Consider the following 14,269-nt stretch of genomic DNA (forward strand, 5'->3'; position numbering starts at 1 on the left):
TTCAGTAAGCAAGGTCCCTGTGAGGGGATCGATGAGTGATCAAGTCCCCACATTTCATATTACTGGTGCAAGACCACCACCACAGCCATCCTCTTTTTCCAAACCACAATATTAGCAAAAATGTCCTCAAACTCAGAGTAGAATGGCGGGAACCCAGTCAAGGAACACTGGAAACACAACTATTTTTTGATCTTCTGCTGTTCAATCAGGGAGGTCTCCTTAGCAACATCCTAGTGCAGCCATTATGCTGGGGAAGTGTGGGAACACAGCACGCGGTGAGGCAGACACAGTCTTAAGCAAAGAGGAAGATTTGCCTGTATTTACTATTCAGATACCCAACCTGAGGATTATTGTGTGAGATCCTCGACTGCAGAACACTGATGGGTAGTTACGGCACGTAGACATCGTTTTTAATCTCTTTCTACTCTCTCTGTGCCTGGCCAAGCTATTGCAGCTCTTTAATATACAGACCCTCCTCCTAACTCTGTGATTGCGTGGAGAGAGGGATTGCTGCTCTGGGTAGTTATACAGGGCACCAGTCCAGCAACACAAGACAGGGCAGTAAGCAAAGAGGTATTTCTTCAGCATGGCATTCATGTACATTCTGCACTGACTGCAGTCCATGAATTGGAGGCTTTCTTGACCAGCTACTGACCCTAAACTCCTATTTCTAGAACCTATCTTTTATTTCCAGGGCTGTAGGACACCCCTCCCAGGGCAGTGCCATGCTGCCAGCAGGAGCAGCGCTGAAGTCAGATCCTGGCTTGATTTGAACGTAGGCTGGCAGGAAAAGCAGTTTCCACAGTCCCTGGAGCAGACAATCCACAGAGGGAGCCAGGCGGGTGCTCCCAGCAGCAGCAGCAGTGCTCAGTCAGCCCCAACAGCAGGCACAGCAAAGCCCCAGCCTGCACTCCGAGCAGCCGCCGGTGTCACCTCCCTTCCCTCTTGTAGCTTTATAACCATATCTGAGTTGAGACCAAAGCTACCAGTAGTGCTTAGGGAGCCTCAGGGTAAACTGGTTTGGGCTATTCCCTACAAAATCTGAGAAAGACGGATTTTCTTAGAAATGTCTTCTAAACAACAGAAGGAAAACACTGGGAAGCCACCTCCCTCCTACAGGTGCTTGCAAAGAACACAATTCCCACTTAGACTGACAGATATTGAAGAGAGGCCTAGCATTCGAACTCACTTGCCGCAGTTTTAAAAACAACAGCTTTAATTTAAAAAAATGACCGGCACCGTGCGCAGCGCCATTTTTTCCTCCGCGCACACAACCCGAAGAGAGCACTTCCCATGGCTGTGGCCAGCAGCCGGCCTCTGCCATGCCTCGCACCCCACCTGTAACCCACTTCAGAGGCCATGGCCTGCGCCCTCCCAAACAGCCCCTTCGCCGCCAACCACCGGGAAACCCGAACACCTTGCGGCCAGCACCGCGCCACGGATGCTGGGATTTTATTAAAGCTTAAGGGCAGGAGGTGAACAGCGCACAGGCAGAACCCACAACGGCTCAGCGGACTAAAGCCCCCTCAGACCCCTTTCGCCCCAGGGGTGACTGGAAACCCGCCGCGCCCTCGCTGAGGGACCCGCCGCCCTCAACGGCCGCCCCCAAACGGCCACAACCTCCCCACCGGGCGGCGAAGCCCCGCGCTTCGCACCGCCCCGCCCCCGCGGGCGCAGCTCCTCCCTCTCAGGGGCCGGTCCCGCCCGGCGTGTTCCGGTCTGCGGCGGGAGGGGACGGTGGGAGCGGGTGTAGGGGCGGTAGCCGGCCATGTCGGGAGAGGGTGAAGAGGATCTGCCGGCCTTTGTGGCTCTGCATGGAGCCGCGCTCCGAGCGTCGAGGGTCCCGGCGCGCTACTGGGAGAGCCTGTGCCGCAAACTGCGTGGCGAGGTGGGTGGCGGCGCTGAGGGAAGCCCCTTCGGCGGGAAACACCGCGCAGGGCCGGGGGCGGGGGGCCGCCCCCGGCCCTGCGCGGTGTTTCCCGCCGAAGGGGCTTCCCCGGCTGGGTATGAAGGAGCCCCCCCCTTCCCCTCTCCGCGATAGTGAAGGGACCGTGGGGGGCGGGCTGTCCTCACGGGAGCCGTGGTGGGGGAGTGGGTCCCCCCCCTCTTTGCCAGCCGAGGTGAAGGGGAGAGCCAAGAGGGGAGGGTGGGGAAAAAGCTTTGTGCTGGTTGTGTTGCCGAAGCTGCATCTTGGGACTGTAAAAGAGATTCAGGTGTGTCGTGCGTATCTGATTTCGTCTTATTGTTGTCAGCATAAAGCTTGAAAGCGTTTGAGGATCCTGGTAACTAGAGATCCAGTATTGGAGAGGGGTGATGATTGAGGTGCTGGAGCACTTCCAGAGAAGGGCAGCGAAGCTGGCGAAGGGTCTGGAGAACAGGTCTTAGGAGGAGCAACTGAACTCAGTGAACTGGGATTGTTTAGTCTGGAGAAGAGGAGGCTGAGGGGAGACCTGATCGCTCTCTGCAGCTACCTGAAAGGAGGCTGTATCGAGGTGGGGGTCGGTCTCTTCTCCCAAGTAACAAGTGATAGGACGAGAGGAAATGGCCTCAACTTGCGCCAGGGGAGGTGTAGATGGGGCATTAGGAAAAATTTCTTTACTGAAAGAGCAGTCAAACATTGGAACAGGCTGCCCAGGGCAGTGGTGGAGTCACTGTCCCTGGAGGCGTTCAAAAAACGTGTAGCTATGGCACTTGCAGACATGGTTTAGTGGGCGTGGTAGTGTAGGTCAGCAGTTGGACTTGATCTCAGAGGTCTATCCCAACCTTATGTCCTGAAGCCCTTAGCCCTTTTGGCCAAAGAGGAATGTAGGAAAGCAACAACAGTAGTATTAAAGTCAGGTTGTTGCCATACATTAGTGCATTATGGTTTGAGTTACCTTTTACCTGATGGGTGGTTTGGTGTTTTTTTTTTTCTTTTTCCCAGTTTACTTCCACACTGGTCTACCCTGTTCTCAATCATTTATAACTGTGCAGAGCTAACTCAAGTCAGCTTGTCTTGCATATGCACCGGTTACCTGTTCCAGGCTGTTTTCAGGGAGTGTTTTCAGCTGGTTGTTTTGTTTATTTATTCCTGATCCAAGTAAAAGCTGTTCAGCTCTTTCAGAGAATGGGAATGGTGGTAGAAGAATGTTCTGGCGATGGTTAAAATAATAATAGTAATGCAAGACCAGCGTTGTAGAGCGTCTCAGAGTGGCCGTGCTGTGTGACTTTATCAGGCCAAATATTGGGCAAGTTGTAAGCCTTTGTGAAGTGGCGGCTCATAGATGAAATGATGTAAATTTGGAGATGTTGCCCTTTGTGAGCTTTTTTGAGTTTCCCTGTTGTAGCCTTGCCCAGGCAGCATATGGACCGTCCCTTTGCAAGGGCTGGGTTTCTTTCAGCTGAAGCTGGCACCAGGAGTCTCTGGACCTGGCCTTGAGGTAAAGGGAGTGTGGGGGCAGCGACATACTCCAGGATGGAGAATCTCTTTTCACCCAGGTGTTTGGCAACCATCCATTTGCCCCCTGGAGCTTTATGATGACGAAGGGAAGACAAACAATGTGGAGAAGAGCAGTCATTTTGGACAAAGAGCTTGTAAAGACACAAGTTAAATTTAGAAAATTTTTTGTTTTATATATACACAGCGAGCCTCAGTGGTGAGGAAAGCTGTCTTGGATTTGTTGGAGTAAAGGAACAAGGAATTGAGGCAGGAAACAGACACAACCCGAAACTTCTTGTCTAGAGACTTGAGAGTGCTCCGGAGAGTCTGGAGGAGTCTTCCTGGAGAAGGAAATACGTGTGAGGTGAACTTTCAGTCCTGGGGAGAGAAAGAGATCTGATGGGAACCTTCAAGATATGGGGAGAAAAGTGGACTAGTGGTGGGGTAGTGGAGGGCATGATGAGCAGTGGAGAAACAAGCGAGATGGGATGAGAGGTTTGAACAGGAAGTATAGGACAGTGGGGAAGGAGAGGGGACTGTAGTTTAACATGCACTTAGAAGTAAACTGATTTCTAGTTACTTGAATGCTTCTTTTTCCTGTCCCAACTTTAAAGTTGGGACGGGAGGGAAACATAACAAGTTGTGATATAATCCAAGTGTTTATAGCACATACAGTCAGGAATTGTCTGAGTATATTCCTTCTGCTTTCTGACTGTTGTGTGTCTGGTACTGCTAATAACAGGAATACATGTGTATTACAGAGAAAATAAATCTGCATTAACTCAAGCATATGCCGAGTAGTCACAAACTTCCTGTTGGCTCAACAAGCATATGTGAGCGAGACTTGGAGCAGGGAATGCCTACTGCTCTGCTTAGATAGGAAGGTATGAGAAGGGATGTGCTGGAACAGGACGAAATAGGAGGCAATCTAAAGCTGGTAAGGAAACCCAAAGTTGCAAGCTGTTGCATTGCTTTTTACCAGCATTACAAAGCTGGAGGTAGCTGAAAAACTTCGGATTTCTGCTGTGACATAGCTCAGGCTTAAGGTTTATGTCCTGTGGCTGAAATCGTTGCATGTTACCTACTTTGTTGAGGGGGTGTAAAATCTAGAAGGCAAGACAATAGTGAGAGGTGACCTGTAGTCCTGATCTTTTACAGAGGCTAGGGTGGCGACAGGCAGGGTGAAGAAAGAATGTGCCCTAAGGTGGCAGGCTGCTTAGTCTGTTTCGTTTTGCTTGCAGTGGTGGCTGAGCATGCTCTTTTGTACTAAGTGTTCCAGTGCTTGGGGAGAGAGAGGTCTAATGATTTCAGTGTGCTTAGGAAGATAAATTAGTCTGCCAATGGTGCTTGTCTCTACTGTTGCAGCTTCTGGGTTTTATCCAGAGGAAGGGCAGAAGCTATGGAGAAGACTGGGAAGGTTACAGTGAGGAGCACAGTTGACTGGGATGAGCTCTTGAGGAGGTAGAGACAAAGCTACAGTTTCTTACTTAGTAGAATGGGGTTGCGTGGAGTGGCTGGAGGAGCAGCAGTAAAGAAAGCAAAGGAGGTGAAGGGAAAGGATGAAAATGTTTTGGGAGTCTAGGTAGTAAAGAATAACTGTGGGGGGGGTGATCAGTGCAACATGGAGCATAGGATGAGTTTCCTTGTTTCTTGTGTGATGGTGGGAGGAATTTTTCATTTGTCCTAACCTGTTGCAAAGATTAAAACTTTCTAGCATAGAACTTGGAAAATTTGCATCCATAATACAGATAGAAATCTCTCTTACATCAGTACCTCTAGAACCCAGCCCAGGCAGCTGTTTTCCAACACACACACATGCTTCAATGTACAGAGTGAAGTACCCTCCCTCCTATGTGTACGTTAAAGCCTGTGAGAGAAGTGGAGGGTGGTTGGTTTTTTTTAATTTACCTTGAGATCTGCTGGAGCAGGTTTCCTTCTGAGAGCATTATGTAACCATGAATTGAGTTGGATTGCTTGTTCAAAACATGGTATATCTGTTAGATCAAGAAACCTGCTTTTATTTATTTATTTTGCATTTAGCATTCAGTGTCTGTTGGGAGGCAAACTTTTCTGCGTTTCTGGCAGGAACTTGAAAAATAAAACGTATGCATGTGTAATAATTTACTCTAAACCCTAAAATTATCTTTCCAATATAGTGGTTGTTTCTTACGTTACTAAAGAAACCATGTATAGCCTTGTTATAAGCCTGGAAAGTACAGTACCTGCATCTAATTTTATTCATAATCTTTTTCTTCCATTTCAGCCCTATGCTAAGTTATGTGGCAGGCTTCTGTGTATTGCAGCAAGATTTTTGTGGCCCTGAGATGTCGTTGGCAAAGGACTGCTTAGAGTTTCATCCCAGTTAGAAACGTAGGCTTTTAATTAATTACTAGGAGGAATGCAGCATAATCAATACTACTAGACTATTTTTCAGGGCAGGGCAGGCTCAGCTGTTGCTCAGAGGCCACCTGTAGCCTTCAAAGCAGTTTGCTATGTGCCTAAAAGGAATTTGCTGAAGGTGCCTGTGCATGGTAATTGTCCAGACATGTGCCTGCTTTGTTATCACATTTTCTGGTTCATTAGGTTTGTTAGGTTGGAAGTGCACCTGAATATGAAAAGGGAGCGATTTTGCCCAAGCATGTTCTGCTTGGAAGCTGTTGTGCCACTGAAATGTGTTGCTACCCCTTTGCCGTCTTCTAGAGATTATTACTTGCTGTGGTGGAGTACGTCATGCGAGTTCTCCATATTCTGCTCAAGCAAAAGCTTATACTTTTAAAATTGGTGGCATGATCTTACCCAGCTCTTTTGCTTAGTTGCTTAAGATTCCTTTGATGGTGCTGCTGTGTTAGTAGGTTCACAGTGTGACCCTCTTAAAGGGAGGGAGGAAGAGGACAGCAGCGTTGCCTGCCTACCCAACAGGCTGCATGTCCACACTGCCGACAAGGTGCTTCTGCCAAACCTGTCAGTTCACTATTGAACTGTTTGCATTATCAATTATGAATTTAAACAACAACAAAAACCTCACAAAAAGACACCGATTACGGTGGTCCTGAGCTGCTGCTCCCGGCAGTGTAAATTGCTTCAGATGAGGAATACACCTAATTAACTTTTTCAAGGTTATGAATTCTCTGGGAGAGTTAAGCATAACTCTGCTGAAAGGTGTTAAAAGAGAAGATATTTTTGCTGAATGTTACTGCTACAGACTCATGCAGCTGATGCTCTGTTGGAGGGAGAAATCAAAACTTTGGCTTCAGGGATTTGGAGTCCCTTCATTTTTAAGTCTTGAGTTGATGTTTAATAAAATATAAAGCCAGCAGCTTCCTTAGTTATAGATAGTAACATTCATCATGGGTGTTTGGTAAATGGGTGGAGCCTGTGGTGAGTGAAGGCTAATCTCTGAGTCGGCAGCTGGCTCGCCTCCTATCCCCACTCTTACAAACTCCTTAAGACAAAATGTCAAGTGTCGAAAGCGTACGTAGCGTCATCCTGTAGCAGGTATCAAGTGGACTCCAGTGAATCACGTTTGCAGCTTTAATTTTCTAATGACTGCCAGTCATTTGGCTGCGGTTTCTTCTGCTAGCTAATGAACTTGGTGAGGACAGCTCTCGATCGAGCAGTGAAGCATCACTTCAGGGAGGGATGGAACCTGTGTCCTGGTGCTCTGTTTTGCTGCCTGCCCTGGACTGGGATTAGCACTTGTGCGGTGAGCTGCATCAGGGAGCTGATCCAGCTGGGAGCTACCCTGATGAAAGTGAACTGTGAGCACCACTGATGGCTGCACAAGGAAGGGCTCTTCCTTTTGCAGGGACCTGCCTGCAGTTACAGGAATGACTATGAATTTTAGGGGCAACCAAGCAAAGACTTAAAGAATCGTTGGTGGCTACAGTTACAACAGCAAGAGGTTGTGTTATTGCTTACTATTGAGTAATGTTATGCTCTTCGAGCAAAAGTAGAAAACTAGAAATAAATTAGATCTGCTAGCTATTTTGATGCCTGCTAAAGTGAAAGATACTGTCAGCTTCTGATTTTTTTTTAAGAAATAAGTGTATTTTTAATCTCCAGTGAGGTTGTTTGCAAAGTCATATTCTTTGCCCTAAGAAAAATGTATACATGGAGTCAGCCAACATATTGTTGGCATCTTCTTTTTCTACTCTCCAGCCCAAAGGAAAATACTATCCCCTGATCCTCAGAAGGGAATTTCAGGCACTTCTCCACTTGGATCTGGTCTATGATACCGTGCTGTGGCTTTAGATCTGAAGTAGGTGGTGTTTCCCCACCACCTTCCTCCCTTGCTAGCTGTCTTTGGGCAGCTGTCTGCTTTGTCTAGGTGACTTTGCTTTACAAACGTGGGGTTGATTTCCATACCTTCCTGTTGGGGCTTAGCAGAAGTAGTTATCTGAAGCAACACTCACTGGAACAGGTAAAAGCTTGTCGCTGCCACTGGGATTTTACAGCTAATAAGCTGTCAGTGTCTAGAAGTAATGACTTCTAATAATGTGGTGGCAGAGGCTAGGTGTACCTGGGCTTGGCATGTTAAACCGGTAACTCTAGAGGTCACGCTTCTAGGTCTTTCTCCCTCCGTGCTACTTTCTAGTGAGATTAGATTGAGGCAAATGGTTTGTCTTCTCCTGCCTGGTTTGTTATGTAGTGTGTGAGAGACTTAGCAAAATAGCTCCCCCTGAAAGGATTTGAAAAGTCTTCTGTGGCTTTATACGTCTTTTCTTCTGAAAAGCATACATTCACTTTGAAATTCACAAAAGTTGTCAGCAGAGTCTTGGTTCCGCAAAAGTTGTGCAAGCCCACCATTTGGCAAGATGTTGGGCAGAAGGGGAACTTGTGTCCTGACCTCCTTAATTTATGTAGGTTTTAGATGAAGGTGTTACATCCAGAGTAGGCAAGAATGTAAACAAACCCCTTTCAGCACCTTAGTAGAGTTAAGTGTATAGATGTTAACTTGCAGCATTATAAGGAATCTCCCAACTCATCTGGAGGTGAGTGAGCACGGGCAGTTCCTTTTGTAGAGAAAGAAGAGAGTGGGGAAAACATGCTGAGATTTCTTAACTGGTTCAGAACTTGACCAGCAAAAGCTCTTTTTCTTCAGGGTCCTTAAAGTACTTTTGTATGGTTGTAAAACCTGGGTAACACCTGGTTTTGCAGGTCTTAAGTTGTTGATTTTGGCCAAGTTGAGCAAATATGTTCTGTTTTCAGCTCCTAAAATTCTTTATGAGGAGTTAAACTAATAGACAATCATCAATAGACCTATTGGTACCAAAGTAACCAAGAAAGCTTCCTGCCATTACTAACTAAAACATCCCAAACAAACAACTTTACTAAATGTGAAAGAATAAATACTGGGTGTCATTTATCTATTAGGTTGAAAATGCCAATTTTTATTGGATTGCAGGCCAAAATCATCTACAAGTGCCTTTGAGTGTTGCATTATGCGTATCAGGGTAATGCCTCAACCAACTGCTTAATATCTTGTGCACTTTCCATATCAGGTATTTGATGCTGGTGACTACTTTGGGATAATGCAAGTAGAAGAGGTGGATGAGGATGAAGAAGGTGATGAAGAAATGGAAGAAGAATTAAAAAAGAAACCAAATCCTGGAAGTGAACCTTGTTTCAAAGTTATTGTAACAAATGAGAATGGGCTTCAAGCCTCCAATCCTAATAGGTGAGTAGTGATTTCAGAACTAGTGTTCAGTCTTTGAGTAGTCTTAAACCCTAAAATGACACAGACAGTTTGCTTTAAAACCTGTTTGATCCTATTCAGAAGTCCTCTTTTCTTACTATAAGACATGGCTGCCTGTTTGAAGAAAGGTGCATACTACGAGGCACGTCTTGCAAAGGGTACTAGGAGTGCAAGTATCTTAATATTGTTCTTTTTTAAATCGTGCAGGAAGATGCCTAGAAATCTGTTTTAGTAAACTGAGGGAGAAAATAAGGAAAAGGCAACCTTGAAATGAATTCTGCAGAAAGAAAGCAAAAACTGTATCTGCAAAACTGTGTGCCCTTGGAAAACAAAAACGAACACTGAGGAAATACTTGTGACCTTCACAAATCTCAGGCTAAGGAGGTACTAAGCAGCTTCACAGTAATGATCCATGGGCTACTGAACTTCCTCCAGTTGGCTAAAATACAATTTAAGAGTGTGATTGTGTGGTTGCATGCTATGCATGCATGCATACGTAATTCAATATATTAAGTTACTGTTGGCTTTCTTCAGAATCAGCTTATCTGACATTAATGAGACTCATATGCAGCTATAAAACTAGAAAAAAGTTGCATTAGAAATAACAATGTTACAAAACAGCTTTTTGTGTTCTTACTGGTTTCAAACCTAGAACAGGCTATTTGTCATATTAATAAATATCAGTGAGATGAAGTCATCTCTGCTGGAGATCTAAAGACAATTCTGCTCAGTTCTATAAAACTTCTTTTGCCAGAACTTTCATACTTTTTAGGTCTTATATGAACATACAAAGTCTAAATTTAGCATTGATGGGTAAAAACAACACAGAGCATAGGTATCTGCCTTTACATGCCTGCTTTAACCTAAGCCATTGCCTTTCCAAATCTGAGAACACAAATTATAAGATCAAAACAGCTCCTGTGGTAATCTTGGGCTTCCTTGCAGCGTTCAAGTGTGTGTGAATGCAGGTGCAGGACATCAACATGCCTCTTTGCTAACATTTCCAAAGAGCTTGACCTTGGCATTCTCTGGAGTCCTTAATTTTAAAATTAAATGAGGTTTCTTCTGTATGTGGAGTCAGAGATACAATAACTGTTCAAGGATGCTCGCTTTACATGACAGCAGACGTGTTCTTAACTTTCTGAAATATGGGCGGTCGGCTGCGTTTTTTTGCAGGGGTTGTGGGATTTTTTTTGGTTGGTTGTTTTGGGTTTTTTTTAACAAGTAGAATTCAGATTTTTCTCTGACTTGGTTCGGTAAGAGGATGTAACCAAAATGTGGAGAGCCCTTCTGTTTGAATAACTATGTGGTTTTTATAAAAAATCGTGTGGCCTAAACAAGGGTTAAACTTATCAAAGGAAGCTGTGGCAGTTGTGTGTGACTTTGGTTTGTGTTAGGTTGGTAATCTTTTAAAACAATGCATTTTTTCTAAAAAGACCTGAGGGGCAGGGGGAAACACCCCAGAAAACCCAAAGAGAAACAGTCAAAAAAACAACCCTTTTTTTTCTTTTTTGAGCATATACAGGCTTTTGATGATCAGACCTCTCCACCTAGTTTTACAGATGAGGGTAGATGTCACAGAGCTCATGGCTAGCAATGTCCTCAAATACTTTTGCAAAATAATGTATTGTTTTCCTTCTTCAGGCAAGAATGTCAGGTTGGTGCAGTGGAGTTAATGATCAAAAGGGAAGAAACTCTTGTGTTCCAGGCATTTAAAGGGAAGTGGGCTTACAAACTGAATGCCCTGTTCTGTGTTTGCTCCTCATTTTCATGGAAATACTAACTGGTGCACCATAAGCTTTCGAGAACAAATCCAGGATGTAAGTTACTGCTGGAAAGTTGTTCCTAACCTGTAGTGTCACAAGTATGTTCTGGAAGTGACTTTGGGAGTAAAAGAAGACTTAGTTATCGGATCATCCACAAGGAAATGTAGCTCTTATTCACAGAATGTTTGGCTATATACTTGTAGAAATATACCATTGTAATGTTACCAAAACTCTCTTCAAGCATTTTCCTCATTGACCATGCCTGGACATACCGTGTTGAACACGCCCGCCAGCAGCTGCTTCACGTACCGGGCTTACTGCACAGAATGACCAATCTCATGGGAATCGACTTTCACGGAGAGATCCCAGATGAGGGCAGTATTGAGCAAGTGTTGCAGGAAATGTGGAAATACAATCAGACGTACCAGCTTTCTCAAGGGGTAAGTCTCCAAAGCCTAATTAGGATGCTGAAAAGTCCTGAGCAATCCTGAGTGAAGACATTCCCGTGTATGCCTATTAACAAAGATACATTTTCAAATAAAAAAGGTCCTTTACAGGCATTTCGGAGTAATCTTCTACTTGGAAGGAGAGCAAATGCTATGTAGGGTAAAATGCACAGTGGCTTCCTACCAGCTTTCTGCTGAGAACTTTGAGGGGGTCTTTATAGAGGGGACAAGAGTCTGCTGCAAAAGAAGGGGGCTAGAAGGGGGAGATCTGTTTGTATGTCGTGTGGGTTTTTTCTACTCCAGCTTTCTCGTAGTGAAGGAAAGAACCTCTTGTGAATCAACTGTCTCACATGAAAGCGTGTGTCTCAGCTGTGCTCATAGTTTTCCTCGCCTATATAGAGTGCTTTACATACCAGGGATATATCTACGCTGTCAAATAACTTAGCTTCCTGGTTTGTGTTTGGCAACGGATTGTCTGTACTGTGTAAATGTTAGCTCACCCTCAGGCAAGAACCACCTAGCTCCAAGATGGTTTTTAGGCATAGCTTACTCCAAGGGCTGCTACTTTTAGGTAGTGTGGATAAGACCACACCAAGTTTGTTCCCTCTGCCGTAGGTGGTCCTTCAGCACTGTACCAGCTTGTCTTGAGCCTAACAAACACCTTCAAGTGCATACATGCCATTTTCTGAGGGAATACAGCCCTCAGCGTTCAGTTAAAAACCCTTTTGTAGGGTCTGCTATGTAGCTCCTTGGCTGTTACCAGTCTTTGGGATTAAAGAGGAGAAAGGTGAATTCTTTGGGCTGAGCCCTATGCAGAATGGGCAGGACTAACCCTGAGCAGTGTGAGCATGACCAGCCTGTACCTTATTAGCTCACATGCTTGAGGTTTTTCTCTGGAGTGGTCATCTTTATCAATTAAGGTATCAGCTTAGCTCACAGTAGTATCAGGCTTGAAAAATCCCCAAGAAAGGGATTTGTTGTGACTTCTTTTTCTTTAAATAAAAGGGAGATCTGAACAGCTTCTCTCATTCTTTCTACCCTATGTCTTTGTTTCTGATCTTGTTGTCATGAATGGCTTGTGAGTCGGGTGGAATTATCTGTGTTACCACTTGAAAAGTGATTTCCTGGAAGACAGTTCATTCAACCTGTAGTTGAATTTGTCTTCTGCTCCCCTTTCTGGCACTGGGCTACTTGAATATCTTAAGTCTAATCTCTGTGCTCCATTTCTGCCTCTCCAAAAAGGCAACAGTGGATGCTACCAAGCAATTTGAAGTTTGTTCATTCATTCAAGATTTTATGATGTGTTGCAGGAAGGGGTGCTTTGACGACGCAACCTCAACACTCACAGCCAGCAATAGTTGCAGGAGGTAGTTCTGCTCTCCTTCACTGAAGCTGTAAACTTCAAACTCCTTTTAGCAAACTGATTCTGGTAGGAACTGAAGGAAAAACTAATCTTAACAACCAGCCTTTAGTTCCCTGAAGCAGTGGGACTGGTAGGCGATAGCAGTAGCCTGAGAAAGGAGATGGGACTGTGCTGTTGAGGTGGGAACAGGCTGTTCCCAGCAGTGGCTGAATGCGAGGCTGGCTTAGCCTCAGAGTTGCAGGGGTGGGAGTGTTACTCTGGGCCTAGCATCTGCTCACAATCTTGGCTGGAATAGGAAAACAGAGACATGGTGTAGGGGGTGCTGCCAGCGCCTTCTGTCTTGCGGTGCTTTTCTAGCAATTGATGTGTGCAGGATGTCTCGCTCTCTAATCATACAGACTGCAGAGGAAAAGGTTCCTGTCTGGTACATTATGGATGAATTTGGATCACGCATTCAGCATTCAGATCAGCCTAGTTTTGCAACGGCACCTCTGTTTTATATGCCTCAACAAATTGCTTACACTGTTCTCTGGCCTCTGAGAGACCTTGAAACTGGTGGTAAGTGTGGGTTGAACATTATTTTATTTTTTTTATGCTCACAAGAGAAGATGGGTCATATTCTTACAAATCATTGAGCACTTCACAGTAGAACAAGTATTTCAAGACCAAAATGACTGCGTATTTGTAATGCTATTGAATTTAAAAGTTCCCTGCCTGATATTTCTGTAATATATGTGAGAGAGGCCTTTATCAGTCCAAAAACGTTGCTAATGTTTTGTTCACAAAGAACTTAAATCTTGCATCACTGTCTTAGTGAAAGCACTGATTCGGACATCTGAGAGTTTAAAAAAATTGCCTTAAAGGTCTATGTTTCCAGTTTGAGTCAGAAAGTCAAGTACTGGAAGTTGGGAAATGCCAGGCCAAAGATTTGCTCCTGTAATCTTGGTTTGGGGCCACCTTATGCCCCTACCATGTGGAGGAAATAAGTGTGTGGCTGTCTGACTAAACTGACCTAAGTCAGATGGCTTCAGACTAATTTTTGCATCCTAAGTAATACTCTTTTTGATGTAATTCTTTAATTATCTCTAACTTTACATTTAAATAACAAAAGTTGTGGTATTATTAACTGTTCAGCTGTCACTTGTGTGATGTGCTATGAGAAAGATTTTCAGTGGAGAATGAGCAGAAGTTCCTGAAGGTTCTCCTTGTTTTGCTACAGATGAAGTGACTCGTGATTATGCTTATGGGGAAACGGATCGCTTGATCAGGAAGTGTGTTTTGTTACCGTGGGTGCCTAACGAAGTGTTGGATGTCAACTGTTTTACGCCAGAGCCATCAGATGAGCATTACCAGGTATAATTTTAACAAATTTCATGTTTTATCTCTTTTAAAAAGAGTCAGTGTCTAAAAAAAACCTTGCCAGAGTTCTGATTTTGCTTCTTTTTAGGCTTAAAGATTGATTCAGAGTATAGCTATTAATTAAAAAAACCCAAATCATTTCAAAGAAAGCGTGGTGAGACAAGAAATGTCTTAAATATTATATGTAACTGTTTAAACACTGAAGCAACACAAATGAGTTCT

At 44.6% G+C, this 14,269-nt stretch overlaps 1 protein-coding gene across 1 annotated transcript in view; it reads left to right on the forward strand.

Annotated features, from left to right (window-relative positions):
• Positions 1 to 1,768: 1,768 nt before the first annotated feature.
• TTLL12 (tubulin tyrosine ligase like 12) overlaps positions 1,769 to 14,269 on the forward strand; it is a 31,723-nt gene continuing 19,222 nt past the window's right edge. Inside the window, exons 1-5 of the mRNA XM_086466308.1 lie at positions 1,769 to 1,888; positions 8,920 to 9,095; positions 11,121 to 11,319; positions 13,087 to 13,246; positions 13,908 to 14,041. Of these exons, the coding sequence (XP_086322434.1) occupies positions 1,769 to 1,888; positions 8,920 to 9,095; positions 11,121 to 11,319; positions 13,087 to 13,246; positions 13,908 to 14,041 (789 nt within the window). The remainder of the gene's footprint in view (positions 1,889 to 8,919; positions 9,096 to 11,120; positions 11,320 to 13,086; positions 13,247 to 13,907; positions 14,042 to 14,269) is intronic.

The sequence above is a fragment of the Leptosomus discolor genome, chromosome 1 (assembly GCF_034619465.1).
Source record: "Leptosomus discolor isolate bLepDis1 chromosome 1, bLepDis1.hap2, whole genome shotgun sequence".
NCBI lineage: Eukaryota > Metazoa > Chordata > Aves > Leptosomiformes > Leptosomidae > Leptosomus > Leptosomus discolor.